Genomic DNA, 22,985 nt, shown 5'->3' with positions numbered 1-22,985 from the left:
AGCAGTTAGACAGAAAACAACAACTCAACTTCAGAAGCTAATAACTATTGGAAGGATTAAGATTTTTTAAAAGAAGTAATTTACAAATCTGTTTAACTTTCCGGAGCCAGTTGATATATAAAAAAAAAAGTTTTGGCCTGGAATACCCCTTTAAGGAAATTCTTGATTTCAAGCTGGTCAGAGGAAAATGCTTATTTCTTGTGGATTGGGAAGGATTCAGTCCTGGGAGAGGTCTTGGGAACCACAGGACAATATCTTGGACCAAGACAAAAGGGGGGGTACTGTCATGCTCTGCACTCCAGGTGCAAGCTCCGGCCATGAGCCCAGTGTCCCGCGGTCCCCGTCTGCCGGCGGGGCTGGGATTCACATCACGGGATGCGCCCGCCTGCGAATCCGAGCCCGTCAATCACCCCGCTCCCTTGCCTCTGTGTCTCAGCTCCGGCACGCACGTCCGCGTCTCCTAGGGTGCACGCCGGAGCTCTGAAATTTAAAGGGCCAGTGCGCGCCTAATAAGTGTTTGAACCTGACACAACATTATAAGTCCCTGCACCTCCCACACTTCCCTGCCGGATCTTCAGTGCCCCATGTATCCAGACCTTCCCGCTACGTTATTTGACTTCGCATCTTTGCCACCTGCCTTGAATTTGCTACTGCCTTATCCTCTGGTACCTCGCCTTGCCCAGCTACCTATGTGGTTGAGCCGTGTCTGGGGGTAGCGACCTGGGTGTCGCCTTGCGCAGCAAGCCCATCCTGCCTTGTGGCGGGCTCTGGTGAAGACCAGCGGCACCTTAGACTCCGCTCCCTGATACGGTCCGAGTCATCGGCCACATAGGTTAGAAGATCCACATCCAGCTCCGTTACACATATCAGTATTAAAATTTCAATTTTCATCCATTCCTGGAAAATAAATTTAGGGAACACCCGTCTGTTCCAAATCTCCACTTTACCCCTATACACGTTCCCTAGGGGGTGTACTGTTTGTAATAGGGTCACATGTGGGTGTTCCTTTCTTGTATTTTCCTCTGAATGTATGTAACTATTAGGTCCGTAAGAAACATCGGCCTCAAATGCTAAGAGTTCTCACTCATGAGCTCTGTCATATTTCCAGGTGAGTCACATGTTAGTAGTTCCCAGAAAGATGAAGCAGAGCATAGGGTGAAAATTACAATTTTCAAAAGCTATCCATCATCCATTCCTCGAAAATAAATTTAGGAAACACCAGTGCGTTCAAAATGTCCTCTTTACCGCTATACCCATTCCTCAGGGTCGGTACTTTCTGCAATGGTGCCACATGTGGGTGTTTTATTTTTGTATTTTCTTCTGAATGTATGTAACCTTCAGCTACTGATATGCCATAGGCCACCAATGCAAACAGACCTCTATGACTTCTGAGCCTTGTTGTGCGCCCGCCCAGCATGTTACCCCATATGTGGATGTATTTCCATAGTCAGGGGAAAAAGCCCTCCAAAATATGCAACCCAATTTCTCCCATTACCCCAAATTAAATTTTTCAATCTATGGACCACTTTTCAAAAAACCTGTGAGGTGTAAGTACTTGTTACCTTCCTTGAGGGGTGCAGTTTCAAAATTGTGGTCACTTGACGTTTTTTTTTTTTTTAGATTCCATCTCAGAACCTCAACCATTGCAGTGCAAAGCACCACTTTAGGCCTCAAATATCATCGGTGCTGTCTCACTCCTAAGCCCTATTTTGCACCCGCATAGTGCTTTACCGCCTTACAGTACTCTTTCCCTTGTCCAAGGCTTGAGTCTGGAACTGTTTCAGTGTCTTGAGTCCAGGGTTTTCCTTTTCCTCTTCTGGTTCTTCTGATCCTTTCTTCTGTCTACTTGTCACCACGTATACCCCTGAATCATCTCGAGCAATGGGCAGTATTGCAGTTTCTTTAGCTGCTTGGTCTGCCAAGAAATTTCCTTCGGCTTCTTTAGAGTCCAATCTTTCATGCGCTTTGACTTTGATGATTGCCATTTGTTCAGGCAATTTTAAGACTTCAGTCAGGGTCCTGACAGCTTCAAAGTTCTTTATAGGGGTTCCACTTGCAGTTATGTACCCCCTCAAGACCCATTATAATCCGAAGTCCAGCGCCACTCCATGCCCAAAGGCAGAGTCCGTGTAGATGTTGGCGGTTTGTCCTTCCAAAATGCGGCAGGCTTCAGCTAAGGCAATCAGTTCCGCCTCTTGTGCTGAAACACGGGGAGGGAGTTGTCTTGCTTGCAGAACTTAGAATGGGCTAACCACTGAGTATCCTGTGTGGAAGTTGCCACTTTCATCAGCATATCTGGACCCGTCTGTCTCCATTTCCATAATCTCTAAACAATTGTGCTTAGGGTCACCGAGGTCTTCATCATTTTGTTTAATATGTTTTTTTTCATCATCCCACCTCGAGAGAGGAAGTAGGGTAGCTGCATTCAGGATTGCGCATCTTTGAAGAGTGACTTTATCCGGGAGTAACAGAGAGCATTGAAGCCTCACTTGTCTTTGTAGAGAAAGTGGATTTCTTTGGCATTGAGTCAAAATAGCTTTCAGATCATATGAAGCAAGGATAATGATAGAATGTCCAAGAATGATGTCCGAAGTCTTGTCCAAAAGGTCCTTAGCAGCTATCACAGCTGGGTGCAGTTTGTGCAACAGGATCTAGTCTGCATGAGTAGTATCCCAAAGGTCTCAATTTGTCTCCATGTTTCTTTGCAAGGACTCCAGGGGCATGGCCCTATGTTTCAGAGAAAACCAGATAAAATGGTAGTTCATAGTTCGGGATGTCAAGTGCAGGAGCGGACATGTTAAGGTCTTTTAGGCGGTTCAAACACTGTATGGCTTCCCATGAAAGTGGTTGCTTCGGAGATATAGTTGGAATGGCATCATACAGAGGTTGCATCAGTGCTGAGGCATCCGGAACCCATTGTCGGCAGTGTGTGATCATACCATGAAAGGCTTGTAGTTGCTTGACAGTTGTAGGTATAGGAGTCTCTTGTATGGCTTGCTTCCTGTCTTCTGCCAGGTGCTTAACACCTTGAGAGATACATTGTCCTAGGAAGACTACATTTTGTTGTGCCCATTAAACTTTTCCAAGGGACACCTTGTAGTTGATTGAAGCAAGGAAAGATAGTAGATCCAGTGAAGTGGTGGCACACTCATCTTGGGATGTGGCACAGAGTAAAAGGTCATCCACATATTGAAGTAAAGTCCCATTATGATGGGCTCCTACCCATGGATCCACACAGGTGGATAAGGCTTGATAAAAGTGATTGGGAACAATGGGAATATCTAGAATTGGAAGCATTAATGGCACGAAGATCATGTACCATGCGGAACTTCTCAGGGGTCTTCTTCTTGACTGGAACAAGGAGTGTTTGCTGGGGAAACACATTTGATTAAGGCTCCATTCTTGAAAAGAGTTTTCATTTGTTCAGATAGAGAAGCTTCTTGAATGGCTCATAGAGAATATTGGGGTACTTTTGGAATCGTAGCACAGAGTTTCAAAAAGATCTTAACAGGTTGAACAGGCAAGAGTCCAATATCATCTGGGCCTTGGGACCAGACATGGTCAGGAATTTGTTGCAGGTAGACATTGGGTATAGTCTTTGTTGGGATGTTCATGACCATCAGTGAAGAGGCTTGCAGGACACAAAAGTTCTTCAGGTGTAAGTTCTTGGGCTAATTCATGGAGCATCCCATCATCCTCATATTTATTGGTGGCTTCGAGTTTCAGGAGTAAATCTCAGATCTGGATTTTTGACAATTTCTATATGAGACATTTTAGCTGGATTCTCTTGAGTTATTCTGTTGTAGGGTCTTCATTGTTGATTCATCCTGGAGTGGTTTGGGTGTCCAGAGCGAGGTCCAGATTGTTGTCTGTCCATATTATGATGGTTTTGTGACATCATTGGCCTTACAGTGGCTGAATCCATTCAGTAGTCGGAAGGAAGAGTTTTGGATCTGCAGCGTTGCATGTCTGATTTTACCCCATCTGTAGCAGTTGATGGTTCTGACGGGTGATCTTCGAGCAGGAACGGTTTGGAACTGAGGGACATAATTCTGAACCGGGTATTGTGCTGTAGCATTAAGCATCATCGATGCATCTTGACAGATTGACACATCCAAGCTCTTCTTAGTAGGTGCCACTTCAGTTTGTTTTTCAATAGCTTTGACAATGAGTAAGAGCTGCTTTGGTTCAAGTGTCATATATTCAGGCCTAGTGTCCGTAAGCCTTTTCTTGGTAGCATCATAGAGGCCAGTAACAAAGGTGATAATGAAGAGTGTCTTATGGAATTTGCTTCCTAGGTCATAACCTTGATCCTGGAACAGATTAAGTAGTCTGGAGAAAAACTTTTCAGCTGATTCCATAGGTTCCTGAGAGGCATCAGAGAAACTGGTGGAGCTTGAAGCTAGTCTGTCTCTGAACTAGGCCTGTAACTGTCGGCAGAATTCTATTTCAGAAGAGTATGTCTCCTCGTCCACAATAGCAGAACTATCAAGGCTGGTGGAAATGATAGGCCAGAAGGCGTCTCCAGTTTGGACAGAGACTAGTTATATCAATCCTTCCATACTGATGAATAGGTTTGTTGGATTTGCTTGATTCTTCTGTAGAAAGGCATTGGCTGTTTCTCTGGGTCAGGGAGTTGGGCTACAAGATTATTTACTAGCACCGAGGTAAACGGAACATATTTATAAAGAGCTTCTGAAAGAGATTTCTCAGACCCTTTATTTCCACCACTATAGGTAAGTGGTATTGGCATAGTTTGCGGTGGACTGTGTTCACTGAAACTATGCAGGAGATCCCTGGAATCATCAGGCTGTATGGGCAAGAGTTTACATGGCGTGGATCTGGAAATCCATGTTGTAGTTTATCTGAATCATCATGTGGCACTGGGTGATTACCCAAGAGGTTAGGTTTCTTGAACAAGTTGACAGCATCCACCAGAGCTTGGACTGTTTCGTATGTTTTAGAGATACGCTTGAATTCTTGCAATGTTGATAATGACTTGTGATGTTTAATACTGGACACTATTGCATTGGCACAGATATTAGAAGGAAATCCAAAGAGTCCAGAACTGATGTGTGGAATGGCCAGAGAGGAAATTTCCTTCTCTCCAGCTAGATCAAGAATGTGGTGTATTGTGTACTGAAGCTGCCTTATGCAGGTATCATGTTGGGCAGAGGAATATCTGGGACCAACAACATGTATTATCATGTTGCAAGGCAGTGTCCCAGAGCCTGTAATGGCCAGTTGGGAGGTTGAAATGGGCCCTTGTTGTAGTACCAACAGATCAGAGTCATGCTATATACTAGTCCCCCCTTCATGTGCTAAGGCAGCAGCAAGATCATCATTATGCTGATGATATGAATTTGCAGGGTTAACTATAGCTTGCACTCGCTGGGTTTCCATGGAACCCATGCCAATCTGGAGTAGGGTGTTATTCCAGATTTTTGTTCCAAGGGCCGGTTGAAACGATTCAGACACCATACTTGATCTAATGGTTTGGTACATGTCACTGTTGGAGGTATTGGCAGGCACATGAAATTGCACCACAGTAGGTGTGATTGTATTAACAGGTGAAAGTGGTATCTTTCCTGGGGACTGATGATGATGATCAGTGATAGCATACCAATGACGATGATTATCATTGGTAGGAGACTGATAATGATGATCATTGATAGGAGACTGATGATGATGATTATCATTGGTAGGAGACTGAAACTGTGCATGGGGTTCATCTTGGGCTGGAGGACTGTCTTCACTGGGTAGAGAGGTCTGACTTTTTGGTGAGGCACAGCAATTATTAGTAGAATGAAATACAGAGCTTTCCGGTGAGGGCTGATCCGAGAGTGTGTGGGTTTGACTTGGGTATAGGCCAGTGATCTGGTCATTACGTACAAAGTAACTCCAATCCTGAGTCATACCTGGAAAGAGATCAAGTGCTTCAGCACTAGGATGACTGCTAGAGGAAGTTCCGTTTGGAAGCCTTCCAGTAACTGGCAAGTTCTGTTAGGGTGTACTGGATGAGGGCTCATTACACGGAGTAAGTAGATTGGGTGAGCCAAGATGGCTGTCAGCACAGGAAATGGATGAGACAGCATTTCCTGGTCCTTCAAGATGGCTGACAGCACAGGAAATTACTGTAGTAACATGGCCACCACTATATGGAGGTTGAATAGAATATAGTGGGGTGGGTGCATTTTGGGGGGTTTCCATTTTTGCAGCATACAGAGATGCTGTGGCAGTACATGCTGGAGCATTTACAGGCCAGGCTTGGCCACAGGAAACACAGTCTTTTACTGAGGGCAGGTTTTGCTGACCACAAAAGGGACACAACCAACAGCTTGGATTATCATCATTATCAAGTGGTGACATGTCTCTATTTTTGTACTGCAAATACATAATCACATTTCTCTTCTCATCTATGTACTCCTCCTCCACATCCTTCTTCAACAATAGCACATGAAGTACGGTGCCATGCCTGGGAGGATGGCAGCAAATCATTAGCTTCTAGAATTCCTTTATGCTCCTTAATGACTTCCGACCATAAATCTTGGTGTAATTTGCCCTTTTCAGGCAAATTGCATATAGCCATTAATTTATCCTTTTTGTCAAGACATTTCTTTCCCTCTCGATGCATAACTATGTCACGTGGCTCCTCACACCCAGGAAGGAAGGGAGCTTGCAAACGGCTCATATTTTACCCTTTAAAGTTAACCAGTGCAGGAATTGAACAGTTTTAAAGCCTTTTAAGTCTAAGGCTGAGTGAGGGTTGTTAATTACCCTATTAGAAAAATGTCTATGTGGACTGGCCCTACACAAATTGGTATCCAGCACTAAACAAAAGAGTGTACATTTGTCAACCAAAGTTTCTCTCCTGATGCTAATCTCTGGTACACAAGTACATTGAACTGATATATATATATATATATATAAATAAATAATCATCAGGATGCTAAAAAGCTACCAAGCATACAATAGAGAGGATACTGGACTGACTGACACCAGTACTTTCCACAATAGTTATGCCTTGGTACTGTTACTGGCTGGCATGTTGTCATCTGGAACGGTTACTCCAACACATCTCTCTCTCTCTCTCAATTCAGTTATCAGGAGTACTTCATACACGGAAAAGTTAACAGATACACGCCTAATTGCCAGAGATAATAATAGAGAAAAATCTCCAAAAATGTACAGCACTTTTCCCTTGACCATATCCACTGAGCAGATTTAAAAATGTCAAAAATCAAAATGAAAATCCTTACAAAACATTCTCAGTATTCTAGAATGTCATGTCAGGTTTTCCCTTTTGCGAAAAAAAAATCAGAAGAAATCTTATTAAACAGTGCATTTCACATGTTTTGAAATGCCTGGCCTTGTGAGCTTGTAATAAGCATTCCATAATATGAGCCAAAGAAAAAGGGGGGTTATTGTTTACACGAGGCTGCATAAAAATCACGGGCAGATTAGCTCCCTACTGCCTCTTGTCAGGATCAGGAGTGGTATGCAGGGATGACACAGGTAGTGGATCCTCTATGTCAGTGAGGTGATGGCGTGGGCCGTACCAGGGCAACGGAATCTAAGGGGTTACTGGTTTTCACCAGAGCCCGCTGCAAGGCGGGATGGACTTGCTGCGGCAGGTAACCCCCAGGTCGTTCCACCCAATAGCGACTCAACCTCACTGACTCCTGAGTCAGGCGCGGTACAAAAGGACTAGGCAAAAGGCAAGGTCAGACGTAGCAGAAGGTCAGGGCAGGCAGCAATTGTTCGTAGTCAAGGGCAACGGCAAGGGTCTGGATACACAGGCAATGGACACACGGGAACACTTTCACTGGCACAAGGCAACAAGATCCGGCAAGGACAGGAAGGGGAAGTGGGTTTTTATGTGTTTTGGAGTGATTAGCACTGATTGGGCCAGGCACCAATTAGTGGTGCACTGGCCCTTAAAATTTCCTAGAGAGCAGGGCTGCGCATGCCGGGACCTGACAGCAGGGGAACGGGGCAGGTGAGAGGACTGGGATGCGACCCGCGGGCGGGCACGTCCCGCCACGCGGATCACATCCCCACCGGTGACAGCAGAGCAGCGCTCCCGATCAGCGGGTCTGACCGGGGCGCTGCGAACAGACAAGTGCCGCGAGTGCTCCGGGAGGGAGAAGGGACCCGGAGCACTCGGTGTGACACCTATACTCTTAGATTTTTTTTTTTAACCAGCTACAGTCAAGCACCAACACGGCTAGAACTCACAAATTAGACCACACAGCGGGAAAATACCCTGCTGCTAGGGTTTGTCTTAGAGGTTCGACAAGACCATCTGTTTGGCTTCTCAGAGCCGCTCAATGAACATTGATAAGAGCTACAGATTTATAAAGAAATCAGTAGACTTACCACGTTCTGTAGGGTTGATCACGCCCTTTGAGTGGCCCCAGATTCCTCTGGATGGTTATAGCTGTTGCTCCCCCAGACTTGGTCTTCCCGTGAGTGTGGTCCTGGGAACAGCCGGTCTCACCCTCGGTTCAGAAAGGAGTCGATGGCACCAACTGATAAGGATGGACCGAGGGGAGGCTTTCAAATGTGATTGACTGTGCTGCTATATATTTTGCTAAGTGTCGACTTAAGATAATATACACCTCACAGAACATGTTGGTATACACTCTTTCTTAGCAGGAAACTCATCTGTTCCCCAAAGAGTTCTGTTTAATACAGGAAGTAAATTTGGTTTTTACATTTCAAAAAAGAGGAGGGTTAGTTATGACATCACAATTAGCATGTTACTTTTTGATTGGTTGTTTGATTATTGTGTCCATATATATTAGCATATCTAGTGTCTATTAATTTCTTGGCAGAGGTTTCTCTGCTGGGAAATTCCAAGGTTGCTGGTTCTACCCTGAATTTTTCATTTTTACAAGGGAAAATAGGAAAAAAGCCCCCCAAAATGTGTAACCCCATTTCTTCTGAGTACGAACATACCCCATATGTGGATGTTAAGTGCTCTGCGGGCGAACTATAATGCTCAGAAGAGAAAGATTCCCATTGGGCTTTTGGAGAGAAAATTTGTCTGAAGTTGAAGGCCAAGTATATTTACAAAGCCCACATGGTGCCAGAACAATGGACCCCCCCCTCCCCCCCTATGTGACCCCATTTTGGAAACTACACCCCTCACATAATATAATAAGGGGAACAGTGAGCATTTACGCCCCACAGGTGTCTGGCAGATTTTTGGAACAGTGGTCAGTGGATATGAAAAATGTAATTTTTCATTTGCACAGCCTACTGTTCCAAAGATCTGTCAAATGTCAGTGGGGTGTAAATGCTCACTGCACCCCTTATTAAATTCTGTGAGGGGTGTAGTTTCCAAAAGGGGGTCCACTGTTCTGGCACCAGAAAAATACAAAATTTTCAAAATTTTCATGACATTTTGGGATTTTTCACCAATAAAGGATGCAAGAAACTACGAAAATTTACCACTGTGTTAAAGTGAAATATGTCATGAAAAAACAATCTCAGAATCAGAATAAAAGGTAAAAGCATCTCAGAGTTATAAATGCATAAAATGCTAGTGGTCAGAATTGCAAAAAAGGGATGAGTCCTTAAGGTGAAAATGGTCTGTGTCCCTAAGGGACTTTATGCATACGGCGATACATATGTTTATGTATATTTATATATATATATATATATATATATATATATATTATGGGGAGAAGAGGGTGATTCAAACTTTTGTTAGGGAAGGGGTTAATTCACATTAATTTTTATTTTATTTTTTACACTATTTTTTTGTCCCCATAGGGGACTATTGCATGCAATCCTTAGAATGCATACACTGTTCAATGCTATGCCATAGCATAGCACTGATCAGTGTTATCGGTGCTCCATTGCTCCAGTTTGCCATGGCTGACTGGAGCATCAGAGCACCGATGAGATGGCAAGGAGACAGGTAAGGACCCTCCCACTGTCCTCTCAGCTGAACAGAACACTGCGGTTTCACCGCAGTGGTCCCTATCACCTCCACTGAGCAGCTGGTTCAAGGAAAAAGCTATTTTTGTGTCCTCCTCCCCTTAACTCTGCCTTTTGACATGCCCACCTCACTACTGGGCTGACACACTGTAACAAACCTCCCCCTTATTTAATTAACTTACTACTGGGGTAAAACACTGTGACAAACCTCCTCCTAGTGTAATCATCTTACTACTGGGGTGACACACTGTAAAAAAAAACTCCCCCTCATGCAATTACCTTACTACTGGGGTAAAACAGTGTAACAAACCTAATCCTAGTGTAATCATCTTACAACTGGTGTGACACACTGTAAAAAACCTCCTCCTAGTGTAATCACCTAACTACTGTTGTGGAACACTGTAACAAACCCCCTCCTCATGTAACTATCTTACTACTGGGGTGACACACTAAACCCCCCCCCCCCCCTTATGTAATCTCCTTACTACTGAGGTGCCACACCTATAACAAACTCCTTCCTCATGTAATCTCCTTACTACTTGGGTGACACACAGTAAAAAAAAAACTTAAAATCTTATTACCTTACTACTAGGGTAACATTTAACATTGAGGTACAGATTTCTTCACACACAACACAACAGTAGTGACTGTGCAGGAAACATGTGACCTCCACTTCAACTCAGCCCCGCCTCCTCCACAACATCATCAAAGGTACTTCAGCCACCATCTTTTTTACCCTACATGGAAGAGCCCCGCCCCAATACGTAACTGGTCACTGAATGGTGACATCATCACAGGTCCTTCACCTTCACCACCTAGTAGGCCTGTTTGGGGAGGAGGCAGAGGGAGGGGTAAGCATAATTCTAGGATCAGTCCTGCAGAACTCAAGCTATAGATAATCAAGGTTGTGCTGAGAAGGAACGTGCAGTAGTGCTGCACTCCTCTATATAGCTGCTGGCTGTCAGGATCACAGCACTGTCACATCACATCACATACACAGTAATAATAACTGTGTATGTGATTTGCCAGCTCCTGACAGCCAGATGGAGGAGCCAGTGCAGCGCTACCAGCTTCACAAAAAACAACAACTGTGGCCACAGGCAGTGCCCTCATCAAGGAGGTGCTCTAGGCAGCAGTCTACTCTGCCTATGATAGAACTGAATCAACTCAGTAGGGACTCATTAAGGTTATAGGTTGAACTTGATGGACTTTGGTCTTTTTTCAACCTTATGTACTATGTTACTATGGTAGCTGGGATCGTTTTTTTTTTTTTTTTTAACTTAACTGATAGCTCCTTGGAGCGTATCATAGACGGGAAGTGGTACAAGGGCATACAGGTATGCCAAATGTCCATAAGAGGTTAAAAATGCTGTCTACAGCCAGTTTTTTAAAGAAGTAGTCTACTCCAGAGTATTTTTAGTCTGTTGTTCCAGGGCTAAAAAAAAAAAAAAAAAAATCTTTCACTCACCTTCCTGCGTTCCCTCGAAGCGCCACTACAGTTGAGATGGATCCTCGGGTCCGGCCTTCTTCCTTCTTCAGTGTGCACAGATCGTCACACGGCACTAAGCCTATCACCGGCCGTAGAAATGTCCGGTCTAGGCTGGTGATAGGCTGAGCGCCGTGTGACGATCCGTGCACACGGAAGAAGGAAGAAGGCCAGACCCGAGGACCGATTAGCTGTAACGACGCTAGAGGGGAATGCAGGAAGGTGAGTGAAAGTTTGTTTTCTTTTTTTTCAGCCCGAGCACAACTGACTAAAAATACTTTGGAGTAGACTATTCCTTTAAGCCAAATCTGGGCTGGTGTATGTTTTTTTTTTTCTCATTTGTTTTAATAACCAAATAGTGTGAAAAAGGGAAACAACACAAGCATACAAAAAGAATACACTAACAAAAGGAAAGGAAAGAGAAGGCCAACATCAGGCCTTAGACAGCAGTATTACAGATACAAATCACAATTACAAATGGAAATAGAAAGAAAGGGAGTGGGGGGGGGGGGCAATGGGAGGGAGGGGATAGGGGGGGGGAATATGAGCAACTGATTTATCCAAAGAAGACAAACAAATTCAGATGTTATAATAGGAAATACCAAACCAGGGAGTCCACATTCTAAGAAACAAAGCATATAATCTAGAGGACCTGCTGGACATATCCTCAAAGGTACGCATCTGGTGGACTTCTGAAATCCCTTCCTTGAGAGTTGGAGCAGGTGTCTGTATCCAATTTAACACCTTAATGACCAAGTAAATTCGGTCCCAGCAGTTTAACCCTTACAGCCGCGGTCGGAAGTGACCGCGGGCTGTAAGTGTTTTGACAGGGAGGGAGCTCTCTCTGTCACCCCTGAAACACCCCGCAGCACGATCGCAGGGGGCTGTGTGTGATCCCCGGTGGGCGGGGGCCTGCCGCACTGCCGGGACCGAAGAAAACTTCGGTTCTGGCAGTTTAACCCTTACAGCCGTGGTCTGAAGTGACCACGAGCTGTATGGAGTTTTGACAGAGGGAACCCCTGACACGTCCTGATAAGCTGCCTGCCAGTGTAAAACTGGCAGACAGCATATAACTGCAATGCTTTGGAATACTAAGCATTCCAAAGCATAAAAAAAAATATATGACCAGCAGTCATAAGCGGTCATAAGCGGACACATTGAGTTACCCAACCGCAGCAGTGATCTCGCCCTTGTGACTGCCTGAGGGAATCCCCGGTGTGAAATAAGGCACGGATGTGCTCTATGTAACCCTACACTGCGTCCTACACTGCGTTTCAGCAGTAGGTTACAGCCACGCATCACTGCTAGCTGACTGGGGACCGATAAGAGCGGTCCCTGGTCCAGCCAATACACTTTTAAGGGTGCGGTATTGTTCTGACAACTCCGATCCTTTGCAGGCATGGAGTGGGGTCTATAATTCATATAATTATGCCCTGAAAGCCAAAGGGGGCTCCTCTCCTTCTTGGTCCTACCAGGCGGTCAGGCAACCAGATATTGCCTAAGTAGGGGTACTGCCCAGCCCGGGATGAACAGCGTGATAAAATATAAGGCACATTTCTTCCATTTCAAAAGCGACTTACCAAAATGATGTCCCACAAATAAAGAATTTGTGGAAAAAAAAGCTAATTTCTATTTTTTTCCACTGACTTTTAAATAATTCTAGCCACACAATAAGGGCTCAACATATTTACTTTTGCCCTAGGGGGCGTAGTTTCGAAAATAGGCTCACCTCTGGGGGTGCAGTATTGTTCTGATAGCTAGAATGTTTTGCAAGATGAAGTGCGGCCTATAATTTGTATAATGATATCCTGAAAGCCAAATGGTGCTTCTCTCATTTTGGGTCGCACCATGTGGCCATGCAACCAAATATGGCCTAAGCGGGGGTATTAGCAAACACGGGACGAACAGCGTAATAAAATATAGAGCATTTTCTACTTTGCAGATGCAATGTACAAAAAATATGTCCCACAAATTATGCATTTGTGAAAAAGAAAAAAGAAAATTTTTAATTTTCCACTGACTTTTTAAGCATGCCAGCAACACAAAAACTCAAAGTACAAACTTTTTGGTCTAGGTGAATACTTTAGGGGGTGTAGTTTCCAAAATGGTTGTCCCTTGTGGGGGTTCTGTATGGTTCTGGCAGCTAAAACCCTTTGCAGGCATGAAGTGCGGCCTATAGTCCATTCGGCCTAAAATGATGCCCTGAAAGCCAAATGGCATTCCTCTCCTTCTGGGTCCTTCAATATCAGAAGCTGTGTACAAAAAATATGTACGACAAATGATGCATTTGTGAAAAAAAGCTAATTTTTAATACTGACTTTGTAATAATTCCTGCCAAAAAACTATGGTGTTAAAATACTCACTGTACCCCCTAGCGAACACCTTGAGGGGGTCTAATTTTTAGAATGGGGTCATTTGGGGGGGGGGGGGGGGGTCCTATGTTCTACCACCTTCAAATTTCTGCAAACCTTGAATAGCACATAAAAAAAGATGTACTTTTCAAATTAAGAAAATTTAGAAAATTTCAAGTTAAATTGCTAGGCTTCTAATTAATTAAAATTTTTCTTAGAAACAAAAGAAATGCTTTAAAAATAAAGTAGACATCTGAAAGTATATGTTACATAAACTATTTGGTCAGAAAGTATAAATATTTGCAACGTATTAGTGTTAAAAAATCTTTTTTTTTCATTTCATGATTTTTTGCATTGTAAAATAAAAAACTTGATATCGGCTTACTTTTACTATGTACATGAAGGACAACTTCTGACAAAAAAAAACTGTGTCAGAATTATCGTGATTGGCAAAACGTTACCAGAGTTATTCTCTAATTAAAGGGGTACTCCGGTGCCATTCTGGCCATCAACTGGTGCCAGAAAGTTAAACAGATTTGTAAATTACTTCTATAAAAAAAATCTTAATCCTTCCAGTACTTATTAGATGCTAAATACTACAGATAAAAATTCTTTTCTTTTTTGAACACAGTGCTCTCTGCTGACATCGCTGTCCATTTTAGGAACTGTCCAGAGCAGCATATGTTTTCTATGGGGATTTTTCCTACACAGGGCCTACTGGACAGTTCCTAAAATGGACAGAGATGTCAGCAGAGAGCACTGTGGTCTTGATGTTAGCAGAGAGCTCTGTGTTCCAAAAAGAAAAGAATTTCCTCTTTAGTATTCAGCAGCTAATAAGTACTGGAAGGATTAAGATTTTTTTTAATAGAAGTAATTTACAAATCTGTTTAACTCTCTGCCACCAGTTTATAAAAAAAAAAAGTTTTCCACCGGAGTCAGACATCCCCGATTTAAAAAAACAGGCCTGGTCTTTCAGGGGCGTACAGGTTTACTTGTGTTGGTCCTTAAGGGGTTAAGGGACTTAAAGATTTGGCAGCAGCCAATAAATGGGCCCTTTTATGTGGTCTGTAAAAGGCTGATGACTTGTTTGGTACAACCGAGTCAGATGAGAAGCCTGCAAATGAAGAATGTGTAATACGGATTGCTCCCTCTACCGCTGACCAAAATGGTTTGAATCCAGGGCAGGTCTACCAAATATGTAAGCGCATTCCTACATGCACATTACATCGCTAATAAAGACATGAGGACAAGAGTTTGTGCACTTATAGGAGGCTGGTGTATGTTGATAGTATGAATGAGAACATTGCAACAAATCTGCAACTTTTTTTTTTTTTAAAGTCACACTTCATAAAACAGCAACAACTGAAAAGTGAAAAAGCAAAAGTGTATTGCAAAGTAATTTTAGTCAAAATCATTTTAGTAAAAAGTTGCTCAAATTTCTGTGACATTTCTACAAATAAGGCTCCCAAGCTGTTGCTTCATTTCCCTTATAATCATCCTAAAAAGATCAACACAAAAACACTGAAAATTAACCCAGTAAAGGGAATTCTGGAGAGTTGATTTTTTTTTAAACTGAATAGTTTTACATATATATCTACCTATCTATCTATATATAGATGTAGAAAAAACGCAGCACTCCTCAGATACGTGAAAAAAATTGTGGTTTATTGGCTAACATAGCAGCAACGTTTCTGTCCTACCATAGGATCATTTACAAGCTTGAAAATGGTCCTATGGTAGGACAGAAACGTTGCTGCTATGTGAGCCAATAAACCACTATTTTTTTCACGTATCTGAGGAGTGCTGCGCTTTTTCTACATCTATATTACATGGACTTTGATCGGGTCTGAGGCGCTGGCACTCGCTGCTATATTGGATGAGTAGTGCTGCAGATTTTCTTCATCTATATATATATATACACACACACAACATTTTATTCCAAACAAACATCTAACAGACTGAAACAAATAGCCAGCACAACTACTAATACACGGATGAATGTCGTTGTGGCACATACACAAATCCCCCCCCCCCCCCAAAAAAAAAATGGTGGCATTCATCCTATCATCCTTGTATGTGGTTGTTGTGCTGGCTATTTCTATTTTTGTTACTTTGTGTGTGAGAGGGAGTGACACCCTCCCTCAGTTAGAGTGCTGCTTGATATACAGTAGAGTGCTGCTGCAACCTTCTTTTTGTGTAGATTGTTTGGAGAATTAGGATAAAGCACACATTAAAATACAAAACTTCATTATTGCTGTATTTTACCTCTTTGTAAAAATGGTAAATGATCATCATCAACTTGTCTTGCTTGCAAACTGCTTAAAAAATATAATATTTCTGAGGGATGATTCTTTAGTAGTGCAAGATTATGTAGTCTTCTTTCTAAAGGAAAAAAGAAAGCAACTATAAACAAACACATTAGGAAACTGTATAAACATCAGCATTTCTTATGGTGATCTTAACCCCTTAACCCCTTAAGGACCAACACAAGTACCATATTTTTCGCCGTATAAGACGCACTTTTTCTTCCCCAAAACTGGGGGGGAAAAAGTCGGTGCGTCTTATACGGCGAATACACCCCTATCGCGGCAGTCCCTGCGGCCATCAATGGCCGGGACCCGCGGATAATACAGGACATCACCGATCGCGGTGATGCCCTGTATTAACCCTTCAGACACGGCGATCAAAGCTGACCGCCGCGTCTGAAGGGAAAATGACACTAACCCGGCTGTTCAGTCGGGCTGTTCGGGACCGCCGCGATCTCACCGCGGCGGTCCCAAACAGCCCGACAGAATAGCCCGGGTTAGTGCTTACAGGACACGGGAGGGACCTTACCTACCTCCTCGGTGTCTTCTCCGTTCAGGGATACCCTGTATGCCGGCGCTCTCCTTCCTCGTCATCACGTCGTCGCGTACGTGCGTCGGCGTGCGTAACGACGTGATGGCGGCGACGGAGAGCGAGGATACCCGGCCGGCAGCAGAGACGTTCCGGAGCGACGGGGACACGGCGACAGCGATGGAGCGACATCCAGGGCAGCGGTGACGGGTCCGGAGCGGCGGGGACACGTGAGTATTACCTCCTATGCAGTGGTCTTCAATCTGCGGACCTCCAGATGTTGCAAAACTACAACTCCCAGCATGCCCGGACAGCCAACGGCTGTCCGGGCATGCTGGGAGTTGTAGTTTTGCAACATCTGGAGGTCCGCAGGTTGAAGACCACTATTGGGTTCAAAATCTTAATTTTTTTAGATTTTGCCCCTAAAAATTGGGTGCGTCTTATACGCCGGTGCATCCTATAGGACGAAAAATACGGTAAACCTGTACGCTCCTGAAAGACTAGGCCTGTTTTTTCAAATCGGGGATGTCTGTCTTTATTAGAGAATAACTCTGGTAACGTTTTGCCAATAATTCTGACATTGTTTTTTTGTCACAAGTTGTCCTTCATGTACATAGTAAAAGTAAGCCGATATCATTTGTAGTTTTTTTTTTTTACAAAGCAAAAAATCATGAAAAATTAAGATTTTTTGCTATTTTAACACTAATAGGTTGTATATATTTATACTTACTGACCAAATAGTTTATGAAACTTATACTTTCAGATGTCTACTTTAATTTGACAGCATTTTTATTTGTTTTTAATTCACATTTTAAATTAATTAGAAGCCTAACAATTTAACTTGAAAGTTTGAAAATTTGAAAAGTAAATTTTTTATACACTTTTTTTTATGTGCTATGCAAGGTTTGCAGAAATTTGAAGGTGGTAGAACATAGGAACACCCCCCAAATGACCCCATTTTAAAAACTAGACCCTTCAAGGTATTCGCTAGGGTGTACAGTGAGTATTTTAACACCATAGTTTTTTGGCAGGAATTATTACAAAGTCAGTGTTAAAAATTCGAAATTTGCATTTTTTCACAAATGCATCATTTGTGGGGCATGTTTTTGTATATCACTTCTGATATTGGAAGAAATTTACCCTATATTTTATTAAGCTGCTCGGCCCGTGTTTGGAAATACCCCCGCTTAAGCCATATTTGGTTCCTTGGCCGCATGGTAGGACCCAGAAAGAGAGGAGCGCCATTTGGCTTTCAGGGCATCATTTTAGGCCGAATGGATTGTAGGCTGCACTTCACGCCTGCAAAGGGTTTTAGCTGCCAGAACCATACAGAACCCCCACAAGTGACCCCATTTTGGAAACTACACCCCCCTAAAGTATTCATCTAGACCAAAAGGGAGTACTTTGTGGTCCTTTTTGTGTGGCTGGAATGGATACAAAATCAGTGGAAAAATTTAAATTTTCTTTTTTTTTCACAATTGCATCATTTGTGGGACATATTTTTTGTACATTGCATCTGAAAAGTAGAAAACGCACCACATATTTTATTACTCTGTTTGTCCCGTGTTCGGTAATATCCCCGCTTAGACCATATTTTGGTAAATTATGGGCCGCACTTCAACTTGCAAAGCATTCTAGCTGTCAGAACAATACCGCACCCCCAGAAGTGACCCCATTTTCGAAAATACGTCCCCTAAAGTATTCACATAGGGCAAAAGTGAGTACATTGAGCCCTTATTGTGTGGCTAGAATTATTTCAAAGTCAGTGGAAAAAATAGAAATTAGCTTTTTTTTCCCACAAATTATTTATTTGTGGGACATCATTTTGGTAAGTCGCTTTGAAATGGAGGAAATACGCCCCATATTTTATCACCCTGTTCGTCCGGGGCTGGGCAGTACCCCTACTTAGGCTATATCTGGTTGCTTGACCGCCTGGTAGGACCAAGAATGAGAGGAGCCCCCTTTGGCTTTAAGGGCATCATTATATGAATAGTCCCCATTCATACTGCGTTTCTGCAGTACAGGTGCCCGTTGTCATGTCAAAAAAGGGATGCCAATGTATACTGTAGAAGTCTCATTCAGAAATAAATGGAGATGCTACAGTATACGTCAGCATCACTCTTATTGACGTGATGCTGACGGATACCTCTAACACTGCACAAACGCAGTATGAACGGTACGCAGTGTAGGGGCACAGAGCACATCCGCGGCTTATTTCACACTGCGGATTCCCCCCGGCAGCAGTCACAAGGGGCGAGATCACTGCTGCGGCTGGGTAGCTCAGTGGGTCCGCTCATGACTGCCGGCGGGAAATCCGCCGCTATGAGTGGACACACAAAGCTACCTAGCCGCAGCAGGGAGTTCATTATCGTGACTGCTGGCGGGCAGCCGAAGCATGTAATATGCTGCTGATGTGCGCCGTGTGATCCTACACATTATCCATTTTTATTTTGGATTATATTTATTTAATTAATATATTTTTATAATTTTTTTTACATTTTTTACACTTTTTTTTTACATTTATTGTCTTTACACTTTATTTTTTACACTTTTATTTATTTTATATTTTTTTACACTTTTTTTTTATGCTTTGGAATACTTAGTATTCCAAAGCATTGCAGTTATATGCTGCCTGCCAGTTTTACACTAGCAGGCAGCATATCAGAACGTGCCTCAGGCACGTCCTATCAGGCAATAACCGGGGCAGGCCTGGGGGTCCTGGTAAAGACCCCTGGCTTCCCAGGTAAGCAGCAGCACCCCGCGATAGTTGCAGGGTGCTTCAGGAGAGAGACAGAGGGAGCCCCCTCCCTCTGTCAAAACTCCTTACAGCTCGCGGTCGCTTCCGACCGCGCTGTAAGGGTTAAAATGCCGGGACTGAAGTTTACTTCAGTCCCGACATTGCGGCAGGGTCCCGGCTGTGTGCATTCAGCCTGGACGTGTATACACGTCCATGGTCCTTAAGGTGTTAAAGGGGTACTCCGGTGAAAACCTTTTTTCTTTTAAATCAACTGGCTCCGGAAAGTTAAACAGATTTTTACATTACTTCTATTAAAAAATCTTAATCCTTCCTGTACTTATTAGCTGCTGAATACTACAGAGGAAATTCTTTTCTTTTTGGAATGCTCTCTGATGACATCATGAGCACAGTGCTCTCTGCTGACGTTATAATAATAATAATAAGTCTTCATTTATTTATTGTTGCCCCAGCACTGCAAGGCAGCAGTGCTAACCACTAAGCCACCATGCTGCCCTTAGCATACATCTGCTATGCACGGTTTCTAAAATGGACAGAGATGTCAGCAGAGAGCACTGTACTCGTGATGTCATCAGTGTTCCAAAAAGAAAGGAATTTCCTCTGTAGCATTAAGCAGCTAATAAGTACTTGAAGGATTAAGATTTTTTAATAGAAGTAATTTACAAATATGTTTAACTTTCTGGCACCAGTTGATTTAAAAGAAAAAAAGGTTTTCACCGGAGTACCCATTTAAGGACACAGCCCATTCTGACCTTAACCCCTTCAGGACGGAGCCCATTTTGGCCTTAAGGACCGGAGCGTTTTTTGCACATCTGACCACTGTCACTTTAATCATTAATAACTCTGGAATGCTTTTAGTTATCATTCTGATTCCGAGATTGTTTTTTCGTGACATATTCTACTTTAACATAGTGGTAAATTTTTGTCGATACTTGCATCCTTTCTTGGTGAAAAATCCGTAAATTTGATGAAAAATTTGAAAATTTAGCATTTTTCTAACTTTGAAGCTTTCTGCTTGTAAGGAAAATGGATATTACGAATACATTTTTTTTTGGTTCACATATACAATATGTCTACTTTATGTTTGCATCATAAAATTGACGTGTTTTTACTTTTGGAAGACACCAGAGGGCTTCAACGGTCAGCATCAATTTTCCGATTTTTCACAAAATTTTCAAACTCAGTATTTTTCAGGGACCAGTTCAGGTTTGAAGTGGATTTGAAGGGTCTTCATATTAGAAATACCCCATAAATGACCCCATTATAAAAACTACACCCCCCAAAGTATTCAAAATGACATTCAGTAAGTGTTTTAACCCTTTAGGTGTTTCACACGAATAGCAGCAAAGTGAAGGAGAAAATTCACAATCTTCATTTTTTACACTCACATGTTCTTGTAGACCCAATTTTAGAATTTTTACAAGGGGTAAAAGGACAAAATTTTTACTTGTATTTGTAGCCCAATTTCTCTCGAGTAAGCACATACCTCATATGTCTATGTAAAATGTTCGGCGGGCGCAGTAGAGGGCTCAGAAGGGAAGGAGCGACAAGGGGATTTTGGAGAGTACGTTTTTCTGAAATGGTTTTTGGGGGGCATGTTACCTTTAGGAAGCCCTTATGGTGCCAGAACAGCAAAAAAAAACCCACATGGAATACCATTTTGGAAACTAGACCCCTCGGGGAATGTAACATGGGATAAAGTGAACCTTAATACCCCACAGGTGTTTCACGACTTTTGCAAATGTAAAAAAAAAAAAAAAATTTTACCTAAAATGCTTGTTTTCCCAAAAAATTTTTATTTTTAAAAAGGGTAATAGCAGAAAATACCCCTAAAAATTTGAAGCCCAATTTCTCCCGATTCAGAAAACACCCCATATGGGGGTGAAAAGTGCTCTGCTGGCGCACTACAGGTCTCAGAAGAGAAGGAGTCACATTTGGCTTTTTGAAAGCGAATTTTGCTCTGGGGGCATGCCGCATTTAGGAAGCCCCTATGGTGCCAGGATAGCAAAAAAAAACCACATGGCATACCATTTTGGAAACTAGACCCCTCGGGGAACGTAACAAGGGGTTAAGTGAACCTTTATACCCCACAGGTGTTTCACGACTTTTGCATATGTAAAAATTATTTTTTTTTTTTTACCTAAAATGCTTGTTTTCCCCAAAATTTTACATTTTTAAAAAGGGTAAAAGCAGAAAATACCCCCCAAAATTTGTAACACAATTTCTCCCGAGTACGGCGATACCCCATATGTGACCCTAAACTGTTGCCTTGAAATACGACAGGGCTCCAAAGTGAGAGCGCCATGCGCATTTGAGGCCTAAATTAGGGATTGCATAGGGGTGGACATAGGGGTATTCTACGCCAGTGATTCCCAAACAGGGTGCCTCCAGCTGTTGCAAAACTCCCAGCATGCCTGGACAGTCAACGGCTGTCCGACAATACTGGGAGTTGTTTTGCAACAGCTGGAGGCTCCGTTCTGGAAACAGTGGCGTACCAGACGTTTTTCATTTTTATTGGGGAGGGGAGGGGGGCTGTGTAGGGGTATGTGTATATGTAGTGTTTTTTACTTTTTATTTTATTTTTTGTGGTAGTGTAGTGTAGTGTTTTTAGGGTACAGTCGCACGGGCGGGGGGTTCACAGTAATTTCTCGCTGGCAATTTGAGCTGCAGCAGAAAGTTTGCGGCAGCTCAAATTTGCAGCCAGATACTTACTGTAATCCTCCGCCCATGTGAGTGTACCCTGTACGTTCACATTGGGGGGGGGGGCATCCAGCTGTTGCATAACTACAACTCCCAGCATGCCCGTTGGCTGTCGGTGACTGCTGAGAGTTGTAGTTTTGCAACAACTGTAGGTACACTGGTTATGTATCACTGAGTTTGTGACCTAACTCAGTGTTTCACAACCAGTGTGCCTGCAGCTGTTGCAAAACTACAACTCCCAGCATGTACGGTGCATGGTGTAAGGTGACTGCTGAGAGTTGTAGTTTGCAACAGCTGGAGGCACACCGGTCGTGAAACACTGAGTTAGGTAAAAAAAAACTCTTGAGTTTCACAACCAGTGTGCCTTCAGCTGTTGCAAAACTACAACTCTCAGCAGTCACCGACAGCCAACGGGCATGCTGGGAGTTGTAGTTATGCAACCAGCAGATGCACCACTACAACTCCCAGCATGCACTTTAGCTGTTTGTGCAAGCTGGGAGTTGTAGTTAGACAACAGCTGAAGGTACACTTTTCCATAGAAAGAATGTGCCTCCAGCTGTTGCAAAACCATAAGTCCCAGCATGCCCATAAGGGAATGCTGGGAGTTGTGGTGGTCTGCCTCCTGCTGTTGCATAACTACAGCTCCCAGCATGCCCTTTTTGCATGCTGGGAGCTGTTGCTAAGCAACAGCAGGAGGCTGTAACTCACCTCCTGCTGTTGCTTCATCGCTGGACTGTCCCTCGCCGCCGCAGCTGCTCCTGGGGCCCCGATCCCAACAGGGGCGCCGGGGATCGGGGTCCCCAGCACTGGGGGTCGTCTTCCCGCACCCGCTCACGTCCTCCGGAAGAGGGGCGGAGCGGGTGCGGGAGTGACACCCGCAGCAGGCGCCCTGATTGGTCGGCCGGTAATC

At 43.4% G+C, this 22,985-nt stretch overlaps 1 protein-coding gene across 4 annotated transcripts in view; it reads right to left on the bottom strand.

Annotated features, from left to right (window-relative positions):
* QPCT (glutaminyl-peptide cyclotransferase) overlaps positions 1-22,985 on the bottom strand; it is a 431,934-nt gene that overhangs the window by 142,228 nt on the left and 266,721 nt on the right. For 3 of the 4 annotated variants that reach the window (XM_056566977.1, XM_056566978.1, XM_056566980.1), the window contains one exon: positions 16,051-16,167. The exons of the other annotated variant lie outside the window; for it this stretch is intronic. In XM_056566977.1, coding sequence (XP_056422952.1) covers positions 16,051-16,167 — 117 coding nt within the window. The remainder of the gene's footprint in view (positions 1-16,050; positions 16,168-22,985) is intronic. 4 annotated transcript variants of the gene reach the window in all.

The sequence above is a fragment of the Hyla sarda genome, chromosome 3, assembly GCF_029499605.1.
Source record: "Hyla sarda isolate aHylSar1 chromosome 3, aHylSar1.hap1, whole genome shotgun sequence".
Classification (NCBI taxonomy): Eukaryota; Metazoa; Chordata; class Amphibia; order Anura; family Hylidae; genus Hyla; species Hyla sarda.
The sequence above is the reverse complement of the archived record's forward strand: the minus strand, read 5'-3'. Positions and strand labels throughout refer to the sequence as shown.